At 27.4% G+C, this 25,669-nt stretch overlaps 1 protein-coding gene across 1 annotated transcript; it reads left to right on the forward strand.

The window, feature by feature from the left end:
• Positions 1–6,442: 6,442 nt before the first annotated feature.
• LOC132918714 (uncharacterized) lies at positions 6,443–8,823 on the forward strand. The gene is made up of 8 exons (XM_060980143.1): positions 6,443–6,454; positions 6,514–6,721; positions 6,820–6,984; positions 7,789–7,970; positions 8,040–8,220; positions 8,279–8,405; positions 8,474–8,655; positions 8,729–8,823. Exons 1-8 carry the CDS (start codon positions 6,443–6,445, stop codon positions 8,821–8,823), a joined length of 1,152 nt encoding a protein of 383 aa, XP_060836126.1.
• The last annotated feature ends 16,846 nt before the right edge of the window (positions 8,824–25,669 follow it).

A 25,669-nucleotide genomic window follows, 5' to 3' on the forward strand; every position in this document is an offset into this window, starting at 1 on the left:
TTTTCTCTAGAATTATTACCTAATTATAAATTGACTTGTATATTTAAAAAATTTCTTATTTCGCAACAACATGTTTATACTAGTAGTAATAAATCAACATTAACCAATCTTATTAATTTTAAACATTTTATTTTACATTTACAATCAATTTCACATAGTACTCAGTTTTATTTTTTACTAAATAGGCGTTCGATAGTACAAATCATAGCTTATTAATTTTAGAATTTAAAAAAAAATTGGTTTATCTAATCCCTTATTATATTGGTTCTCTGGGTTCTCATCATCTCTTCTTTACTTTCTCTTCGTGAGAGATTCAATAAATCATTATATATTTGAAGAACTCATAGGCGTGTCCACGGGGATGCATGGTATGCACCTGAATCTCCTGTGATTTCAGGTGACGGCATGAATTAAGAAAAAATTTTCAAAAAAGGGGGACTAAAGCACCTTAGCACCACTGGGTAAGCAGATCTGGACTACGGAAGAGATTGAAGTCACTTCAGGCATTCCACAAGGATCACCTGTCTCCTTTTTTGTTTTATTTATTTATTAATGATATTATTTTTTCCTTTAACAGCTCTAATGTCTTACTTTTTATTGATGATGTGAACATTTTTCTGTCTAATACTGAGGATCTCCAGAGTGATTTGATATGCTTTAACAACTGATGCTTACAAAACGGCCTTTCCTTAAATATTAATACATTTCTAACTATTATTTTTTTCCGAAAAACCCACAAACTTGGTTTTTAATTATAATTTAAATGTTATTACTCTCACTCGTACCTTGATATGTATATGACTGTGGTCATTCTATAAATGTGTGCTGCACGGAGAGCCCGCGAGAGCGTTACCAGGTCGCCATAAACCACCTGCAGGTTAGTTTTAGCATTGATTGTAAATACTACCTAGTATTTATAATCAATGGTTTTAGTTTAAGTTTTAAACCAGTTAAGAATAAAAAAAAATACAAAAGTATCTATTTACAATATATAATTCACAATTTTCATTATCCGTACATAAACTAAGTAATTTTAAAAAATAAAATTTTATAACAATAAACAATTAAATAACTTGACAAAAAACTTTATTTAAGTCAAACGCAGTTTTTAATACACTAAATATAGCTGTAAGCTGTATACGCTATTAAAATTTGTACAAATATAGCATTCTATATGCTCGTCGTATATTTATTAAGCGCAGCAGCAAATCAAACGTCGGAAAAACCTTTTTGTCTGTTTCCAAAAAGATCCGCGTTTGTTTTTAACGATTATCGATGCCGCGTTATACGAATCGTCGGCTGAAATTTGCAGCATTTCTATTTCGATAGGCGTCACGCTTATCGAAATATTCGGCAATGAAACACATCGCCTCGCTGGCGGACCGGTGACTTCAACGGGGCTGCTCACCACATCCGACGGACCTTCGTTATGATGCGTATCACCATCGGAACGCTGCAGCAGGCGCCATCACAGCAACGTTTACGATCGCGATCATTCGACGTATTTGCGGTCCTGCGTAATTGGCCAGCAGGATTGGCAAATGCAATGGACGATATTCGATATTCGAGTGGCACGTCAGGATTCTGCGGCGATTCATCCGAATTGCCATCGCCGACAGACGTTATTATTTTTATGTTTGGCATCGATCTATAGTACCTACGGTTTAGCGATTAAACCCGATAATTCCGAGGTTCCGATGATATCTTCGTGCCTGAGCGTTTTGTCATTTTTTCACAATGGTTTCCGTCGAGGCCGGTGCGATTTTGCAATCGATCGTAATATCATCATTATTATCATGCTTAATTTTTGATGGCCAATTATGACAAAAAATTAAGATTGCACTGTATTTATGACAATATAATTCATATAATTATACATATTATCAAATCAAGATTAAGTATAAGTATGATTAGAGCGGAGTTGCTTTATCACCACAAAGGTAATAAAATCAATAAAATTATTGTCGTCTGACATTTCGGGGGAGGGGGAGGATTGAGCCCGGAAGCCACCCCCTTCCTGGCTACGGCACTGTTTTTCTGATATTTCATAATAAGACGTATGTGTTGTAATTTTATAATAATAAAATAATGGTACTACTACTACGCCATGGTATCCTGGAAAGGCGATTTCGCTACACTTATTTTTCAATTTTTTGATGTACCTATCATTGTGTCCATTGTGATATATTTTGTCATGCATTTCAATAATAGGTACACTTATAAAATATTAAGTTATAACATCTGTACATCCCATTCGACGTGCTCTACACTCAAATGTATATATACCAACGCCAAAATAGCGTTATAATAGACCATATAATAAGAAATTCCATTTTTGAAATATTCAAACAAATTTGAATATCTATATGATTTCAAAATATACAATATTATACAATATCATTATGTTGGATATATTTTAAATTTCTAGACATTTTTATAAGTTCTGTATTAAAAATGTACGTTTACATTATGTTTTAATTTTAAAATGTTGATAATTTCCCAAAAATCATACTTTTTTAAAATTTAACAATATTATTTGGTAATGTTTACAGTCCGAATGGAATATTACACAAAATAATTAGCTGTGGTTGACTTAGGCAAGTCGTTTAATTTTTATTATTTCACTAAAATCAAGCATTTAACTTATAGGTAATATAGTTTTATGTATAGGTACAATTAGTACAATACAAAACAATTTAACACGTGTTCGGAATTCAATCTAATCACTATGGATCATCCTAAGCAGTAAGCGTATCTTAAATTCATAGCTAGTACATTTTGAATTTTCATTTTTTTTAAATCAAAGTGAAAGAAAAATAAAGTGGGATTTTGAACTTAAATTTTATAAATTATTCATTTGATTTTAAGAACGTGAAAACACTAAAACATAGGTACGTTAAGAACTTTATATATATTGTTCATTTAATCATTGTCAATTTGATCAATAAGTCTAAAGCCTTATTATACATTTGTGTAGTTGACTGAAATCTTTTGGGCGAAAAAAATAAAATAGGAAGGTACCTAGGTATATTTATTATAAAATGCTATATAATGTCACAAAATCATTCCCAGTTCACTCGATCAAGTCCAATATAATGTAGCCATTCCGTATCTACAGTTTTTGAAATTATTTTTATTCAATTTCATAATTTATATAATATAACATTAAAATTAAATAATAGTGTATATATATATATATATATATATATATATATATATCCAATGACTTTGTATATTATTTAAAAATGAGGTTACGGAATTGAGAAAATAACTTAAAGCAAAATGGCAAATCGATCTTGATTTGAGTTAGTGAAACGGTAAGAATGCTCAACACGAATTCCCAAATGAAATCGAGGTACAGCAGGTACTACTATGACATTATTTTCTATAAATTATTAATTTGTCAATATTATCCCTTGTGCCTCACATAGTATAGGAAAGTTGAAAGTATATAGGATTTAACTTTAAGACCTTTAAGCCAATGCTCGTTAAGTATTATATATAATAAATTATACCTATATTATGTGTGTGTGTGTGTGTGTGTGTGTGTGTGTCTGAGTGTTTCGGAGTTATATTTAAGTTACGGCAGATTATCCGTAAGTTTTTGGAATGATTTTGAGTCAAATTAATTGTTTATTTTGAAAATAAAACCAGGGTTTTGGGCCTGGCGTAAACTTTCACTGTGGAACAAAAAATTATACGATAAAGTCGGGTCTGCGGTTTTATCACGAGTGCATAAAACGTAAAAGTATATAGGTAATATAATAGGATAATCATTTATTATAATAATAACTCATAATAATCACATCGTCCGCGATCCGACGCAGTCGGATTGCCTACCTGAGGGGTTTGGTAACACTTAAAGTATATTCAATTTTTAGCAAATAAAAAATTCAGATTTCATAATTTGCGCCCACATAGTCTGCAATTTGACGCAGTAAATAGGACGTAGATGGGACGTTATAACACTTCGTTCGACTTAAACTTTTTCCCCTACTATACGACATCAGACTTTCGACGTCAGGAGGTATAACAATCCGCCGTAGGCGGATTGCCCAGCACAGGTATCGATTTGCATCGAATGAGGACTGATAGCTAGACACTTAGTAACCATTTTTCGTACTTAATTATTTTTTATACATTCAAAAAAGAACCGGGCAAGCCTCGAGACAAACTATATATGTGACCGATTTCTAGACACCCGACTACCATTTCCAACCGAATTTCCCTTGAAACGATTTTCACTCGATCCCCTCGAAGGCGGCTTCCACAAGCCGAGAATCGAGGCATTATAATAATAATTTAAAAATAATATTATTATCGACGCCACGAACGTCTTATCAATTTCCGACAACAACCGCCTTATCATCATTCATCCCGATAAAAGACTCGCAGTACTACCAATCAGCGGTAGGTCTTCCTTTTTTGAAAACTTTCCACTTTCAAGCTCTTTCATCCTCCTAGGGTATTCACTTACAGCGAGTTTCGCTCAAAACGAGTTTCACTCGGAGCGAGGCACACTCAGAGCGAGGCACACCCGAAGCTAGTAAAAATATAAATAAATATAATAACATTATGATATTGTAAAAACAACCAAAACACAATAAATTTTCTGTAGTCGAATAATTTTCTATTATTAGTATTATTATACTATTTTAATACGAAATAGTTATTTCATAATAACTATAATGGTAAATTGGTGCTCAAAAACACTGAAAAAATAATAAAACATAGTACATGAGGTTGATACGCTACAAATAAAAAATTTCCGCGGCAAATAATTTCGAATCAGTGGTGGATTTAATAACAATAGGTATTTAGGTAAACACTAAATGCGTATAGGCAGAAATCTATTAAAATTTCAATGGAGAGGATCTAATAATTTTTGGTATTTATATGAACCAATGAACCTATAACTAAGCTTGAAGGTAATAATATAACTAGGGTTCGGATTTATATGTAAATACATATTTTTACTGTGATTTGATGAATTAATTTAGGTGAGTGATAAGTTCGTTTCGAGGGATTTTCAATGAAATTAACTATATTTTATTATACATGTTTTTACATATCTTGCCATAAGTACATGTTTGTACATATGTATTTCTCAAAATAATAATTTATATAAGTTTTCCTACATATTTCGACAATTTGTTCATTAAATGATCTATTTAACGTATTTAGCACGCGTATTTCACCGAATAGCAGAAACCACTCGATCAAAATTTACAAAAATAGATCAACATTAATATCAACAGTTAAAAAGCTATTTTTAAAAGCTCCTAGCCATATCGAAATATTTAAAATTATGTACCCAGATTTACGCCTCCTCCACAAACAATTGTAAACTTGATTAAATGTCGTTAATTATTATGTTCTTTTGAATTTGAAAATTTGAAAATGCATGTTATCGTAATTTGTAATCAAGATAATTAATATTTTTAATACGTTTTTTTAAATAATTTTACTAATCATATTAGTAAAATACATATTTTGAGTTTTTAGCACATATTTATGTACATATTTTGGTAGCATAAATACATATTTTGGTTTAATAAATACATATAAATCCGAGCCCTAAATATAACGTTAATTTTAATTTAACTCAAATTTTAATAATTTTGTTTGTGGAGGGGAGAAGGCTAATGATAATTTAATAACATTTATTATTTATAGGTATAATAAATATTTATAAAATTATTAGAGATCTGTTTTTTTTTAAATTAAAAAGTTATATTATATTATAAAATAATTAACATTAATATTCCATATACTATTCATAATTCAGACTCTCCAGTCTTCATAGTCCATAGGACACCATAACGAGAAGGCAATTTAAATTATCTTCTAAAAAATATAGTTAATAGTTGTAAATGTGTAATGATAGGTTAACAAATTCCCCCTAGTGGTGTCCATAGGCAATATCCCCTATACCATCTTGAATTACCTACAGTATATCCCATTTACTTATTGAATTACTTATGTATTTATAATTTTATGTAAAGATGGTAAGTTTCTTATGTAAAAATTAAAAAAAAACTTCCTATGTTCATGATACTTATTATGTATGTATTGTATATTGGTATGAACAGAAATCCAAAGATACATATAACATATTTAATAAAATTATCTGTTTGTATTATGCAGTAGGTATATATTAAGATAAATAATATTATGTTATAAATAAGGTATTTATTTTTAAATCATCATTTCGCGAATTTAATTTTAACTAATAATTTATTAATCATAATAATTATATATAAAATGTGCTTGCTTGGTTACTATAGCTTCAAATGTGATTATAATAACAGTTGGTACTATTTAACAACACTTTTTTTTCTCTAGTCTCAACCCTAAATTAAAATTAAATTTGTAATTTACACTACTTTGCATACTTTTTATCGCCTTGTAAATTTAAGATAAATATAACTAAATAAATACAATGGACTATGATGTAAACAAATTTACAAAATTAGTTATTTACCAAATAATTAATGTTGATTTATATAATAGCTATATGACATGGAATTGGCTAGGTATAATCTTAAACAAAAACGAATTAAAAACTGGATAAATATCAGAAATCAGTCAAAAGACCCCAACACCAACTCCGAATCCAACTCGTCTGAACTATATGAAAAAGAAAAGAAACTAATGTTTACAGGTATCAATAATCTTATGACTCAGCTCATAATCGATAGAGATCGTTTGATTAATTCCAGTGAGTACCTATAGTAACAAGCATTTTTATTTAATTATTATTAAATTGTGTCATTACTATTAATAAACTAATATTTACTATGATATGATTATATTAAGGAATTTACAGAACCAATTCTGAGAACAAAAAAATCTTCGATGATTTTAATAACCGCATGCAATCAGCTCATAGCATTATTAATCAGCTAAAAAGTTTGATACGATTAGAAAAATCTTTTTGGATTGGAATAAAATATAATAAGAATACAACAAAAACCAGACAAAGTAATTATTTTGGTATCTAATTTCCAATGGTATTAGCATCTCAAATTACTATAATATGAATAATGGAAAATATTTTCAACATATTTATACGAATCAATTTTTTACATATTATATGCCAGTCTATATAGAAAAACATCAAAAGAAAATAGTGGCATTAATAACAGGGGAGTAAAGTTTTCATAGTTGTAATTTTAGGGGCAAATATGAAATCAAAAAATTTGCTTGCTGCTTTAAATCAAATCTAAAATGTAATAGGCGTTGCCATAATATTACCTAGCAACAAAATAATAAATTGTATATTTTGTGTTATTTATTTATTTAATTTTATTATTAATAATTCTCAATACAAATTTATCTAGTTTTCTAGAATGCATTATTATTACAATTGATTTCAAGTGCCACAAGTTGTTACCATTAATAAAAATTATACATATACGTATTATTTGTTACGTCGTGTGTAAGTACAGATTACATAATAAGCTATGTGCTACCTACTAAATATCCGTTTCGTGAAAAGTTATCCACATTGTGTAATTACTTAAATTAAATTCCGTTTCGTGAACTGGATAAAAGTTTTATCCATTTCATAAAACGGGACAGAACGCGAAATGGATGCCATGTTACCAATTTAACAGAAACTAAAAAACAAATAAATTAAATAAATTCATATTATATTACCTATATTGTTTTTAATTTGTTAACCCATTAGGTACCTATTAATAACAAACAATTTTTAAATCCACGATATGAATACATAATATTATTATTAACGTCATTAGCATTAATACGATAACTTTATTATAGAATTAAGGGAATTTAGAAAGAAAATAAATTGGATGCAGAATTCAATATCTTCAGTTGTTAATAGATATAACGAAATAAGAATGTTTTTAAATCTTCCAAAGGACAATTTGTATACAGAAATAAAAAATCAAATGAAACCGTTTGAAATAAATTATGTGTCTAAAAAAAGAAGAGAAGAAATAGTATGAATCAAATACGCCATACGGTGTTACATACCCACTTTAAATATAATTATTATTTTTATTGTTAAGGAACGTCGAGCTAAATTTAAAGAAACAGAACTAATTTTATATGATTTGAGATCACCAACGGAATTGTTAAACAATAGAATTGTAGATCATGGAATAACTCCAACTTATCGGTTCCTTACAAGAAACACATCGGGTCAACAATTTATTTACAACTACTCGTGTTCATTGTTTGGGATGTATGGTGAGTGAATAATGTAATTAATTGTATTTTTATGAAGAGTATCTAAAATTTTGTTTAGTTGAAGGAAGTGGTACTAGCAAGAATGAAGCAAAGCTAAATACAGCTTCTGAAATGATACGTTCAATCATAAAAAAACAACTAAATCGAACTCTTTCACCGCATATAAGAGCTTTTAACGATTATGAGTAAAAAAATTATATTAAACATATTTTTTGTGCCCTTGTAAGTACATATTAATTGCATTTATGTATAGATTAAAAACCCTCAGTCCGTTAATTAAGTTTAAAGCAAATTATGTGGATGAATTGAAAGATGAATGCGTTAAAAATATGCACCAACCACCAATATATACACTTTTATCAGAGCCCAAAAAAGATTACAAACTGTCAAACCATTATTCAATCCAATGTAATGCGATGGACTTAGTTGCAATAGGTATTTAGTTAAAAATAATTTCCTAAATGATTATTATTTGATAAATTTATTAAAAGTAATACACATTCCATAGGACACAGTAACAAACGATCAGCGGCCAAGCAAATGGCAGCACAAAATATTATCAACTTATGGAAAAAATTGTATCCAAAAATGCATATGATATAGATATGCTATCTATGTAGAACAAATATGATTAACTTTAAAAAATACGAGATTATACAATTGCATCTACAAGGTGTCCCGTGAGGATTTAGGTACCCATTGCGATATCTCCTAAAATAATGGAGGTATCATAATTATGATTTTTTTAATAAAATTCACAAGGACAAGAACTACAAATATTTCATGTTTTAATTTATTTTAATGTTTTGGTAAAAAAGTTAAAAAATATATATTTTTATTTAATTATTTAAAAAAAATTGAAGATAGCCAATTTGTAGAGTTTATTTTCATAAAAATATTGACGTTTTAACGTATTCATTTCATTTATCTCCTGATTTTGAATATTTTTTTTAGTTTCGAGAAAAACTGTGAATTACACTGAAAGCGTTCGCTGGCCGTAGAGTACTATTCGCAGTTTTTTTCAAAATTAGAAAAAATATTAAAAATCAGGAAATTAAAGAAATTAAAATGTTGAAACATCAGTATTTTCAAAAATTGAACTCTACAAAATGGCTATCTTCAATTTTTTTTAAATAATTAAATAAAAAAATATATTTTTTAACTTTTTTACCAAAACATTAAAATAAATTAAAACATGAAATATTTGTAGTTCTTGTCCCTGTGAATTTTATTAAAAATCATAATTATGATACCTCCATTATTTTAGGAGATATCGCAATGGGTAAATCCTCGCGGGACACCCGGTATAGGCAATTATCAATCTATTTTCATGAGATTTTCATATTAACTTTACAAGAATTAATGTTTCTTTTATCTATATGTTGATCAAATACAAAATTATAATTTTAAAATACAATTAATATGCTGTTAGTTAATTTTCTAATTAATTCATAATAACTTATTATCAAATTATTGAATAAAAGCAAAGCATAGTTAGACGAATTAGACGTCTTATAATAGACTGTACACATAAATTGGGTGATAAAAATAAGAATTCGGGTCCGTTCAAGAGGTCGTATTTGTGAACTATATATTTAATGTACCTGCCTTATTCACGAAATAACCTACATTAATAAAGTGATTTATCGTCACGGTTTTAAATAATATTACACTACAGGCAACAATAATTAAGCTACAGGGATCACGGCAATATATTATATTATATATTTGGTAAGTATAGGTAGGTACCAATCTAGTAAATATGTAATAAATAACGCGATCTTTCGTGACAACTATCATATAGTAATAATCACCGAAAGATTGAATGATGATTTTCTTACTCGTGAATCTAAAATATATACTTACTTAGTTATATTTTAAACGATGTTACGTTGTTTTGTATCTGTACACGATAGTTGTTAACGACGACTTAAGAATATCGGTACCTGCTACGACTTACGATTTATATGCATTATTACGCCCTACTTTGCAAATGGCTATTCCCATATTTTAGTATAATCGCCCTGAAACTTAAACATCAACTTAAAGTTCTTAAAGTTAGTTACTCAACTCTATTTAGGTACGGTAACGAGATCGTACACACGGATAAATTACTTATTAATAGAAAGCAATGTCCGAGACGACCACCGATTTCGGTTTCATTTGGTGTTATACGAAATTGTAATCAGCGCGATAGCACCGAATGTACCCAGCAAACAAATAAACAAGTATTAAAGTATAATCTACGTATATGTAGTATACCAGTGGCGTGTATAGAGGCGGAGCCTCCTAGGCCTGGGCCCATAGTGAAATTTCAGATTCAATCAAAACATTTTATTATGCATTTTGCTTAATTTACTATATGTATAATGTAATAATAAATATATATTTATAAATTAAAATTCCTCTGTTTGTAACATTTATGTCATAATTAAAACCACCCGCGGGCAACCTAAAAAATCTTCCAGTCGTATATGCAACCACGCTGGTGGTAAATTTGCCCATAGTGAAAATAATTCCTATATACGCCACTGAATATAATATATCATAGACTGACAGATCATCTCTGTTCAGAATCGTTTTTCGTATATAATGATACCTGTCATTGCATTCAAATTTAACACATTCATTATAGTGATCTACTCTCCTCCTCTACTATACAGCAGAGCGACAGTCCTAAGTCTGTATAAAAATGTGAAGGAAAATTAAGCTTTTATAATTTTAATTTACATATTATTTCAATTAATTTAATTTTAAATTTCGGGCCGCAATTCATATATAACCCAAAAAACTCAGGCCGCAATTTGGAAGAAATTTTTACCGCAGGACGCAACTTGTAGCCACTCTATACGTAGGGCATCTACGTGGTACCTACGTCAAAGTATCAACGTGTCATTCTCGCAGTCTCGTGCATCTGTTGGGACTTGGGAATCATTCGAGTAAAACAAATTCGATACAAGTGCATTGTACACAATAATATAAATTATAATCAATATTTGTACGACACATTATAGGTAGAATGTATATTATTACAAGATTATGTGTATTACCCCGTATCCACGCGCGATACTCGCGAGCCTCGGCAATGTAATTTTGATTTATAGATATTTTATAAATAATTGAAATTTAAAACATACATAGAGAAAAATGGGCCTAAATGATCTAATGCTCTAATCTAGTTTTTACGACAACGCTAAAATAAAATAAAGGTATTTTTTTTGGAAAATCTTGGCTACTTTTTCCAGTGACATGGTTTTAATTTTCATTTATCGTACATCGCTTCAAAATCGGACAGACTAAGGAATAGTATCGGAATAATACAAATAAATAATTAATATTCGTACAGGTAACTTGGTGTTAATCATAATTTTAGAATAATAATATAATTAAATAATTATAATTATAGCATTTGCCATTTAGCATTAGCACAATTCGAGGGCGTCAACTGATTACCGTTTATCAACGCGTGTTATGTAGGACAACCATCATGAGAGGTTTCAGACGTCGTATCGTACTTAATTCGTTCATCAACTGATCTGAAATCTCAATTTGATAGCTAAATATGTCTATGGACAGTCCACAGTAGTTGTTAATTTGTTTAATTTGTTACTTGTTGTTACGTTCAAGGCCGTATCTGTGGGAGATGAGGGATCCAAGGAGTCCGGACTCCTCCCAAATTTTTTAAAAGTAGCCACATTTTACTGGTAAATATAATTTATTGTCTATACAATTTCAGTATCTATATTTAAAAAAATGTTGGACCCCTAAAATTGTTTTTCAGTTACGGCCTTGGTTACGTTCAATTAGTGCACAGCAAAAACAACTGCAGTATTTTAATAATAATAATAATATATAATTGTACAACGTCGCGTCGGTGTCATAGTAATACTATATACGTGTTTTTGTTTAGTTTATTATTGTGCGTGCAATTGTGTTTATATCTGGGCTAGCCGATCAACTTGAATATAATTTGAAACGCTCGTTGATAATCATGGTACAGTACATTGGTTCACCGGCCGCGGCAGTGAGGTATGGCTCTGATACTGTAGTATTTGAGTTACAGTGCCTTACCCCCGAATGTGACAGTGGATCGATGAGTGGTAAGTGATTTAGAGTCTTTGTTTGGAATGGTTTTTAAGTTATTGGTTTATGAAGTTAGCGATAATATTGGTGTTTTACGCATTCGTACAAAGCACTATTTCAGCATTCACCGTGCTATGAAAATATATAAAAAAATCTGAATTTTTAGCTATACTGCTATCAGTGCTATTAATTGTTGATAGTTTTGGAACTAAATATCATCAAGATCTGATTCATCTTTATCTCGATTTCTATACTTCCGTCTAAACTTTATAGTAATGTATTATATATTTATATCCTAACGTTAACCTAACCTTTTTTAACAATAATATACACTATACCCACCAAACGGTATAAACTACAAAAATAGACAGAATGTATTACTTATTAGTAGGGCTGGAGACTTCATGCCCTAAAAAATCTTAAAATATGTATTCATTAATCATATTACCTATTCAATAAAATCTTTTTATTTTAATATCAACATAATATTTGCAAAATTGCCAAAATTATAAATTGTTTATTATTCTTTTCCGATTTATTTTCTTTGAATCACGCTTGCGGTGTACTAATATAAATAGTAATGCAAGTGATCGACGAGGAACCATCTGAGTATCATACTAATATCTCAAGTCCAGAAAATCTATTTAAAATTAAGTTTTTCTTTATAAAATTATAAAACTTACACCTTTATAAAATAATTGTCAAATATGCACTTATAAATGAAAAATGGTTAAATATGCAAAATTTGCACCAATATATTTTAATATAGGTACACTCGTATTGCTATGAAACAAATTTATATTTTACTTAGCTATGTTTTTAATGATTTTTGAAAAACATGCAAACTCCTAGAAGTCCCTAGCCTTAATTATTAGTTATTACTTAAGGCTTCGGCATACAGGACGCGGGCTTACCGCGTGGTCTCTGTAAAAAAATACAATCAGATCGCTACCCGCGTTGGTCTGGGTACCCGGCTGCTACAGCAGACCGCGTTCTAAGTACCCGAGTCTTTATTATGAACATCGAACGAAAATATCATATCTTATCGAATAATAAATATAATATTATAATTTACCTATTAGGCTATTTCAGTATTACCTAGGTGGCTAGGTAAAGTATAGTTTTTTTAATTTCTAATTATAGATTTGCAACAATATTTTTTTAAATATACAATACTTACCAAAAAGGTGTGAAAATTAAAAAAAATCATGAACACATCATTAACAGAACATATTTAATTTAAATTTAATCATAATTTTATACTATTACAGCTGATGTATATACTTATGCTGACGAATACCAAGTGAGTTGAATACAACTACAAATTTTACTATTGCTTAAACTTAATAAATGTTTGTTAAAAAAAAATTTTCCAGAAAATTGTAGAACATGAGAGTATCGAGAATTTAGAGTTGTATCTCATTGTTGTGGCTATAGTTATATTGCTATTTTCACTAGTTTATTATAAATATCAAGTAAATATATATAAATATACCTAATATGCATAAAGTAGCCCACTGAGATTTATAAATTTCAAATAATTTGATAGATAATGAAATTTGTATTATACTATTACTACATCGCTTAAAATAAATCTTTGTGGAATAATTCTATTAAATATTTAAGTATACTTTAATATTAAAATTCTATACTTCTACACTAGCAATAAGGCAATTAGTATTAAATATTGATTCATAATGAACTAATTACCTTATTTAACTCATTACCTTTTTTTTTTATATATATATTAATGAATTTATGTATTTTTATGTACAGCTTTATAATGTTAATTTTTTTTAGAACGGAACATAAAAATTTGTTAATATTTGAAAAAGAACTTAACTCCAGAAATACATAATCTGTAGATTTTTATCACATTTAAATTTATTTAGGTGCATGTTAATGTACTTTAATTAATAATCTTATTTTTAGATAACAGAAAGAGATTCTGAAATTGAATCTTTAAATTATCATTTGACTAAATCTGATGTGGTTATTTTATTTATTTTAATTACTATTTTTTAATAAATTATTTAACACAAATAACAATTTTATATTTAGGATATTATATCATCTCAAGCCATACGAATTAAAAATCGTGAACCAGAAATTGAAGAATTAATTGAAAATGGTATAAAAATGCATATACTATTAAAAACTGCATTAAAATCTAGTAAAAAAAAATTAGAACTATTAAATACTTTGAAAGTAAAATTGGCCAATTCAGAGAATTTGATAGCAAGTCTTACACAAAAAGTAAAATCTATTTATAAAAAATTTAATATAATACAAATAATTAAGTTTGAATATTTTTTTTATATTCTTAGAATTTTGAAAATACATCAGAGTTCGAAAAACGGATCGACACAGAAAAATCTCTTTTAATTATTGTAGAAGAGTTAACTAATGAAAATAATAGTTTAAGTAACGAAAACGCTAAGTTATCTTTACAATTGGAAGAAGTGAGTGATAAGATTTTTAAATATAATTTGAAATTAATTGATATTATCCACAGTTAAAACTTTATACATATATAAACGGAAATGCTTGTATTAATATTTTTTCGGATACTTAAATTATTTTAATTCCGTTTTCAGTATAAAGAATTTTATTTATTATATTATTATTATTATTATTAATTATATTATATTTTATTTCTTTTATATTAACAATTATTAAGAATATACTATATAGTTTTAATGATTAATACTTGAAATAAATATTATAAATAGAAAAATTGACTTAGCAATGATATTATATTTTAGAATTTTAGATTAAAACCAGTCGAAACTTAGGTTTTTTGTTAATTTAGTCTTATTGCAAAAACAACTTCCTTTATTATGCATAATATTGAAACAAATATAATGTAGAGTAATTTCAAGTTGTTTTATGTTTTGATTTGATTATACACAATTTTTTAACCTACTAACAAATATAGTTTCAAGGTTGTGATACAACAATTTTAAATATACTACTGTTTTAACCATTTTTAGAAGTATTAAATTAATAAACTATTAACTATTGGTACTTAATAAACAATTTATTTTAGGTTATTAATAAAAATAAGGTAAAAGAATCAAAACTACTTGATGAAATAGATAGTTTGAAATTTGAACTGGACAATCAGACTTCTGCTTTAGTAACTGAAGAAACTTCTTCTTTGTCTAATAAGGAAGCTTTGCAAGAAGTTATGTTACATAAATTTAATTCAGCAGAAAGTAAGCAATTTTTATCTTCAGTTTTAAAAATTATCATTAAAATATATCTTATATCTAGGAATCAAATCAAAAATTCCCAGGTATAAGAATAATATACTTTAATGATAATTTTTAGTGTTTAATTTTTTAATCATCAGAAAAATAATTATTATTATTGATCATTACAGATTATACTAAGATTTTAAAAAGCAATATTGTGGATTTAAAAAATCACTGTTCAAAATTAGAAACAATAAATGAAGAGTCTGTGAACAAATTGAATAGTCTAACAAAGATTTTTAAAGAACAACAACAGGAGTATCTTAAGTATGTATAACTAATTTTGTAAAATAGTTTTTAACTATTTTTTCTCATTTATATATTTGTCTAAAGTTTCAGTTTTTAAAGTAAAATTATATTTCAAGAATTATTAATAGTTAATGATGTTTATTACAGACAAATTAATGAGAAAGCAGTGTTGTGTAACAATAATGAAGGGGAATCTAGTGATGAGCGTATTAAATCTCTAAACCAAGAGATTTTAAATTGCAAGTGAGTTTTAAATCCATTTCACTAAAACAAGATATTCAAACATAATATAAGGTGGTTCTTTATTCAGAAACCATAAATTAAAATTTTTGTGACTGCACTAAACCCTTTCACTGTTTGACTTAGCCCTTATTGTTATAATTTATAAATTAGAGTAAACTTTCTTAACATCATATAAATGAGTGTAAAATGTTTCATAGTTTCTATACAAAAATGTATTGATATAAGAATAACTATTATCAATGGTACTGACAATGGTATTGGTATTACAGATTTACAGTAGCTAAGTAGTCTTGTTTTCACTGAAGAATAATTCCACCATTTCGAATATTTAAATTAAATTTATTTACATCTGTTAAAATGTATTAATATAATGTACTTATATTTAAATTGTACTAAAAATAAAGTGTCAAAATCAAGATGTATAAATTAACTTGAAAAATGTTCCAATTTCATTAAAAAAAATTCTGATTAAATAGAATAAGAAATGGAGTTACATGTAGTTGTAATCAATTCAATATTTATGTATTAAATATTATAGCTTGTAAGGATTATGTTTATACATTCATATATACTTTAAAATTATTTCTTAATTTTAAAACACAAAATTTGAAATTTAACTATTTTTTCAAATGGTTTGTTATTTAGATCAGAAATTCAATCACTGAAAAAAGAAATAACAGATCAAGAAACTAGTTTCAAAATTCAATTATCTGCGGCAAATAAAAAATCCCTTGACTATTGTGTAAGTTTCTTATACTTAATTTAATAATATTGCAATTAAAAATTATTATTGTTTTTTTTTCAAAGATATCATTCAGAAAAGCTGAGAGGAAACCTAAGGAAATGGAACTTCAAACTGCTCAACTAAGAAATAAGTTGATCATGGTTGATAATGGTGCAAGTAAGTTCAATTTATAACAAGACTTAATTAAAATTAGTGATCTGTATTATACATATTGTATTCATGTAGTTTTTATATATTGGTATGTAGCACTTAAGTTTCACGCGTATAAGTTTATATTTTTAAGTACACATGTAATTGTGTCATTAATTAAAGGTTTATATATTTTTATAGAGTATATAAATGTTAAAAATATAATCTATTTAGTTCTGATATTTAAAAAAAAATTATGGTTTATATTTGTATTGTTACAATAGTTTAATTTTATATTTAAAAAATCTTATTAATCGTTTTTTTTTTTTTGATGAAATTAGTTTGTCAATTAAATTATTCTAATGGTCTAATCGAACGAGCAATCGAATAGCAATCATAGCAAATCATAGCAATCTAATAATGTATAAGATAGGATTTTGCAACTAAATGGGCTTTCTTAATTTTTTCTTCATTCAATATAATGATTTTAAATTATAATAATATTGGTTAATAAATGTAATTTTAATTCCCGTAATTAATATTTCAATTACACGCATACACTAAATACACGAAATTCGTGTACACGTGTATTATAAGAACATCTGTAATTAAAACATAATTTAATTTTTCTTTACTTTTTTATTTTATAGAAAGTATAGATTCCTCCAAAGACATTGAAGATGAACTTTTAGATATACCACTGCCTACTATGTGTCCCGTTTTTAAAATACTTGATTTTGAGCCACCTCCGCCAATTTCAATTAACCAATGGTTACCTCCGTCATCTCATATTTTAAAAAAAAGGCTCAATCGATCTTCGACTCAAAAATATAACTATATGAACTGTGAAAGTAAAACATGCAACATAATACTATTGAAAAATCAATTTTAATATATTTATTTTATTCCAGATTCATTTGGTCATTCGGTTGAATCACTTGACAAATAATTAAGTTTTTCACACATTGTTACTGTTATGATATGCAAATCTCCGAAATTATTTTCAGAATTTTAGTTTTTGTTAAAATTATTGGTGGATATCAATTAATTTTTTACAAATACTTTTCTGTTTTTTGGTTTCACTGCGTGTAAAAATAATATTTATTTGAACCATATAATTCGAAAATAAATAAAAATATCTATGAATAATGTTGTGTATATGTAACTGATACTTGATAGTCACGAGTTCACTTAATAATTTACTAATTTTTAAAAATTTGAGTTTTTATTTTCAAATTGATTGACAAAATCCCCATGACGTAATATTATGAAGGCTCGCTACATACACATTGACTTGCATTGTTGGTTCATTCAAATGTGTCAAAAAAACAAAAACTAATAGATACCTCTTAAAAATAATAAACTTTTTTATTTGGTAAACAAATAATATACAATCATGTTGTTGAGATTGCGGTGATGTTCATCGCAGCGATACGGTCAATTTATGTATACAATATTATATAGGTAAGTACATGGCGCACCGGCACGGATTGACACAATATTATATTGTCACTGGTTTTGTTTTGATTTCCTTTGCGAAGAAAACAAGACGTGTGTGTTCATATTTTTACGAATAACTTGTTCGATAAACCCATAGAATTTATACTCAGATATGTATATATATATATATAAATTTATATTCAGAAATTAAGATCAGTATATTATAAGATGTCTAATGACGTATAAGTCATTTAAATACTTAATAAAACTACAAGACTGTAATTCATCATTAAAATTTGCTTTGGTAAAGCCGTTTTAATAGTTTTATACATTACCAGTTAAAGAACAATCTTTATAATTTTATTACACCATAATATGATGATTGGTGTTAAAATTGATCATCGTAAATATATTTATATTATTTTTATGGATAAATACTTTTTCAGATTTTTAGCGTAGCGATGAATGTACTCGTATATTGGCTTGATAATAATGAGTGTTGATTATTTTATTTTAAATCCAGAGCGGACTAGCGGAGTGATAAATGTGTATAATAATTAGGTATTCAAAAACAAATACTTGTAGAGCATTTTTATTTTTCAGCAAATGTTTATATTAAATTTATCCAGACTTGATATAATTAAAACGTAAAGTTGTACAATTAAAAATAATTCCAAACAGATCTGAAATGTCAGAATAAGTTTTGTTCTATTTAAATTCAATGAGTGCTCAAACACAATTTTCTTTTTAAACGATCAAAGACCATGCACATCTCTCTATGTTAGTTTAATAATAGTTTGAAGTAAAATACACCTTGAGAAATTGGTAAGTACCTACAGTATATTCTGTAATTTTTAACAAAAATGTAATAATTTACTAAAACAAAGACATTATAATAGTGTTTCATATTTATATAAAATTCGATTTTGAGGAAATTTTAGGTACTCTGTAAATTGCGTTTTATCCACATAATATACGAATAAAACAAGTGATGCGATAAACTACACGATGTTAAGTGGAAATGTCAGAAACAGCGTACCTATATATTTTATAATTTGAATATCATATATCTACCAATACGAATCATTGTAATGAAATAATATTATATACATTTGGTTTTATTTTTATGAAAACTATTGGATATTATAATTGGTCGATTTGTCTATAAAAATGAAGGTAGGATGAATTAGAGAACATAATATTTGACTTTTTTACCAAACTTTTAAACTTATTTGAAATTGTTTTTTTTAAATTGCAAGCGTATATGTATATATATATGTATAATATGTGTGTGTGTGTGTTTTTTATAAAAATCACAATTTATGCATATGCACACCATGGTAGGTGTACATTGATTATATTTGTTTATTTATGACTATTCAAATTTCAGAAGCATATGAATTGGAATGATTGTTGTTGAACTAGCACTCCTTGCAAGAGGTTGGTGTGTAATTCTTATATATAAATATTAAAGGTTGGGTGACCGCCGTGAGCAATATTAAATGTCCGCACAGATAAAAACAACGAGTAAAATATTTATATGTATAGATGTTGTATTATGTTTACAAATAATTAAAATAAACAACAAACATATAGAACAAGATAGTAATAATAAAAATTATTTAATAAAAAGTACCGGCAATACAGGACCTCCGATGTAGCTGGCTTCGACTGCAACACTGCTACTTTCGCCGTGGCCAATATTAACAGCAACAAACTTTCACGTCAGCGGTGACGGAAAGCCAATTGTTTTCCGCGGCAGAAAGAACACAAGACGACACCAAAGTGCCGTGTTAGAATGCGACGAAACGCGTTACGACAGCACTTGCCGTATAGGTCGTATACGACGTGTAACACGACGCCGACACAAGTCAAAAACCAAATAGAAATACACACAAAAAAAAGGTCGCTTGCAAAGTTGCAACACTCGCGTAGACGCGTAGTAAAAAAAATGAATAACAATCAATAATAATAATAAAATGGCGATGGCGACCGTCCCTAAAGCGGTACGCGGGAACGGGCCATAGAGTACTCTATATGCACAAGACAGACGGGGAAGATAAAAATAATAATGTCTTATGGCACAGACGTCCGCATTGGCCGCTGAAGTCATGCAGTAGAGCCAACTCAAGAGTAATGGTAGCTCAAAAAATATTGTGCCTATGGTGATTTCTGTTAAAATTTAAAAAGTAAAAATTATTCTCCATGCTTAGTTTAATTCACAATTTCTCTGACAGGTTTAATAGAATTTTTATTTTTTTTTAGAGAGAATCTCAGTATATAATCATTATAATCGCACATTTGCGTGAAGGAATAGCCTTAGTACCTAATATACTACTTATGTGTGCATGTCCAATTTTTTACTTTTATATATCTTTCAAATTTGCTCAGCAGGTATAAGGCGCCTGTTAAATATCGGATCCTAAGTAAGTACTCAGTTTGAATAACCTGGCGAATCGTAGATACGTCCAGTGGCTGTCTGAATTTTAAAAAAGAAGTGTGATTCTTCTTTATATTGATGTAAATTGTCAGCTATTTTATATTTTATAGTTGTAATTTAAATTTCACATGGAATGTTTATAATATGTCTGTTATATTGATAATTGTTATTACCACAGACGAATATTAATAATATTAATATATTTATTATTATTATTTATTTATAATAATATTCTGTGTTATTGCTTTAACTTAGATTAAAACCATAAGATAAATAAATTAATTAATGTCAGCTATAGACTATACTATAATAACAGTTTTTATGGTACCTAATTGTCATATATTTCATGACTCTAAATTAACTTTAAAACTGATCATTATTTTCGTCATGTTAAATGTGCAATATCATTTACCGATATAAATATACAATTAACCGTTACCATAAATTCAATGTAAAAAAAATAAGTCATTGCGATATACCATATTTTGCCTGTTTTTCTCAATTTACTACAAACAAAAATTTCTACTATTTCCACTATATATCATATATTTTTTTCGTACAAATGTATGCTCTGACTAAAATTTGTGTGATTCGTACTTTCATATCAAATTTATTTTATAATAATTATTATAGGTAGGTAGGTACATATAGATAATAATATTTTAAGTGGTAGAATAAAAATATTCGACAACAATATATTTAGTATTTAGTGTATCTGTTAGATGTCGTTGCTCCATTGAAAAGGATGATTTTATCAACAATGTTATGCTCGAGACTTTTTTAATCCATAGGTATACTTATAATTTTTTTTATTTAGTGCAGTTTACTTGGATAGGACGAAGGTAAGACTTTGTAGGTTGTTTTAGTGCGTATTACTCATAATAATAATGAGTGATACGATAATTATTATAAAAACGTATTTTATTTTACAGCGATTTACGTCTATTAATAGATGTAGATATTTTTACAATAGTGTAAATAAATAATATTATAACTTACACTCTTTGTAATTTCAATTTTATAGTAAGTACTTATCATTAATTTTAATTGAATTTATGTAGGTAATGTACTAATTATTCGTAAATTGAATTTGGTTGCCATCCCATCTTAGAAATGATATAATACCTGTAATATATTAATAAAATAGTATAAGACAACAGTGGAATAATCCATTGAAGCACACAACAACAATAAACAAGTGATGCTTCTAAAACAATTTTTTAATACATTTAACGTGGACTACCTTATATCATCACAGATTAACTTTTGAAAATATACGTATTTTCAATACAACTTTGGTTTAAACGCCTATAGTTTATAAAAATAGTAGATTATTAAGTACACTATTTTCTTTGAAAAAATCAAAAAACTATAAACTCTATTTACTACTGTATCCAGTGTATCCCTATGTATTTGTGCATTTTATATTTTTTTAACACTGCTTTTTAGATTTCCTCCTCTGTAGTTTAATTTTCTTGTTATTATACATTAGCACCTTCACGAAGTGAATCAATATATTTTTATACTAGATACCTACTCAATATCTGGATAAACATTATCAGTAAGTTTAACAGCGCAAGTTGGAACAAATTGTAAATTTTACGAAATTGTACGGAACTCTGATCAGACAATAATACTACTAGGTACTAGGTAGTTTAAATGTATAATAAAGCATCCTTCCACCTGCTAAAAAAATTGAAGCTATCGGGCGATAAGGCGACAAAGTAACAGAAAAAGTATTTTTTTTACTTCTAACATTTGTTAAAATGACTGATGTGACTATATAATATGTCTGCAGATGTAAACGTTTACCCAGTACCTCTAGGCGCATCCACAAAATAAATGTTACCTTTATTATTTTTAACACTACTTATAATCGAATCAGATATTATTCGTTGCTCTACATTCAAATGAAATTTATTTTCTTGCAAATATCCCAGTAAGGCAGTAATAAGTCATCGTAATTATATTAAATTGTTTTATATTTTTATTGTATTTCCGATCATACACAGGTAATTTCTGATGGTAACACCGCAGATAATATTATTTATTTAGAAACAACATAGGCTAATATTATGTCTACAATCGTAAAAAAGAATTAAAAACAAATTCCTTATGACCCACCTAGTATTTAGTAATCTTTAAGTTAATTCTGGTTTAAACAAATAATTGTAATCATAAAAATACATTTTTCAATAAATTCAAATTGATTTTAAGTTATTATACCACAAATAACGATTTTGAATGGAGATGGTCGGCTTCTATTTATAATTAAGAAATTTAATACATTTTAATTATTATATTATTAGTTGCATTTAGTTACCTAGTGGGGCTAGTCGTTACGTATATAGTCGTGAATCGCGCGTTTCACTTATAATGTAATAATCGACATATTAGTTGTTATTATCGGTTTATTTAGCATAATAATTAGTGATTATATAGATTCATGTCAGCGTCTTCGACCATTGGGTATACAGTATACACACCGGTCAACATCTGGCGTAACTAATAAAACAAAATCATTATTTATTGAAAATCTCTAATACTGTTCCGAAAGTGACCGTAAGTCAAGTACAATTTTTATATTAATCCTATTTTTTTTCGTCTTTACTAAGTCGTGGAAAACTCGTTAACTTTATAAAATACCTAACATGGCATTAGGTTATAATTATCTCTTTTCTCAACCGAAATCGCGTCCGTATCAATGATAATTGATGTTGCTGTTATCAGAAGCGGTCACCCTAATCAATTCGATAGTTGTTCTAGTGTTCTACACTACCTATATTGAATAATCTACTTTGTTTTCATCTTTGAATAACAAATAATAATAATAATAATAAGTTACTTCAATCTTTTAAATTAAAATATACATTATAATAGTACTATAATTATTATTCTCACCAAAAGCATGGACTAAAACAAATATCTAGGTAACTGGGAAACTGGCATTCTCTTAGGGGTCATTAAATTATTGTTATCCACTAACTTTACTGGTGTCATAAACATAAATTCTGTTGGTTATATAAAAAAAAGAATATCTTTTTTTCTTTATTACGAATGCTCTGCTTACATTTTAAAATTGGTTTAAAATTTAAAAAAAATTATTTCACAGTAAATTTATCATCCACATTTATTTTTTCGTTTAGGAAAATATAATTATAATAATACACGACTGAACATGGCAGAAGTGAAATTTTTGGAAGGTCTTTTACTTTTGTTCTCAGCTCTGATAGAAACTTTTAAACTCATTTCTATTTTCTATAAATAAAAGTAGAAATATTATTCAGACTTGCACTGGTAAATTGAAATTTGTTGCCCACAAAATATCAATCAGATTAAATAATTTTTTATTTAATATTATTTTTGAAGTTAAGCCAAGTTTTTCGAGCCCCGTTAAGTGCAATTTTTGTATAAATTTTAAATATACACAAATATATATATATTGTTATTGTAACTCAATGTTTAGTCTCTGCGGTGTAGCCAAATACTATTTTGACAATTACTCTTCCATTAAAGTTACTGAGTCTGTCTATCTCTAGAAATTGTTATACTATCTATGTACTCCAAAAAAAATTCAAAGAAAACCATAGCATCCGAAAACATCTGATATGCTCTAGTTATTAAGAAATATTATTGTTATTATTTTACTTTACTTTTAAATAATATACTGATATTATAAAAATCTAGCCTCCAATTCCTGAAATCTTAAAATCCAATTATTTTCTTCACTAAAACAACTTTCCTAATTTAAACCACTACTGTTTTATTCTGAGAAAATAATCTCTCATCACTAAAAATAATTCTTTACCATAAGAATCACGTCTTCTCCTATTAGTTTTAATATCTGTGATGCCTTCTCATCTTATTCGTTGGTCCTGTTTGTATATCATCGTTATAATGTGTTCAGTAAATAAAGTTAACACGTTTTTCAATACATTTGCAGAACTAAAGCAATTGCATCAGTTATTCAAATAACGTTACCTTTATTACAATATTATTTTTATTTAATCAACAGTAATAATAGATGATTGCACAGATACATTGAACGTCGAAAGACCATTAAATAATATGAACGAAAAACCACTTAACCGAGTTTAATGTTTTAAAAAAAAAATTTTATCGGGTTTTGCGCATTTACTTCTTGGGTCATTAGCATTTCATTAAGTATTTTTATTCAGAAAATAGAGACAAGATAACAGACGTTGTGCTGAAAATATAATTATTGAAACGTAAAAAAATAAATTAATAAAAATACAATTAACCATTTACCGTTTTAAAAACGTTTTACAACTGTTCAGGAAACGATACGTAAAAAGTAAATAATCACCATTCAATTTTTAATCGACAATTGCTTATTTATTTGAATATTTTTTCACTAATTATTTTAAAAATTAAGTTTCTAAATTTAAAATTCCCAACACAGTAAAATAACTAAATAAGGTATAAAAACGTTAAGTTTGAAAAATCATAAGTTAATGGGAATAAGTTAGCTACATACTGTGATTAAAATGTATAAAAAATATAACGTAAATGAAGCTTTATTTACCTTTAAATATTTTACGGACGCTTATTTACAGTTTTACCTACTTATTATTTTGTTTTTTTTATAATATGATAGAAAAAATATCAGAACTTAAAGGAATAAAAAAAAAAATCTATGATAATTTTAAAATCTTTAAATATAATAAATTTGTGTTTAGCAAACAGTCGTGTATTCTAATTTTATTGTACTTTTCAATAGAGAAAAATGAATTCAGGTCTGAGAAAAAACAATTGCTTAACGTAAACAACGCTGTTCTAGTAATCTAGTGGATCAAAGTAGAGTGTAGTACGATGATTGAGGTTCTTAGATATTGAATACAT

This window comes from Rhopalosiphum padi, chromosome 1 (genome assembly GCF_020882245.1).
Source record: "Rhopalosiphum padi isolate XX-2018 chromosome 1, ASM2088224v1, whole genome shotgun sequence".
In the NCBI taxonomy this organism is placed as follows: domain Eukaryota; kingdom Metazoa; phylum Arthropoda; class Insecta; order Hemiptera; family Aphididae; genus Rhopalosiphum; species Rhopalosiphum padi.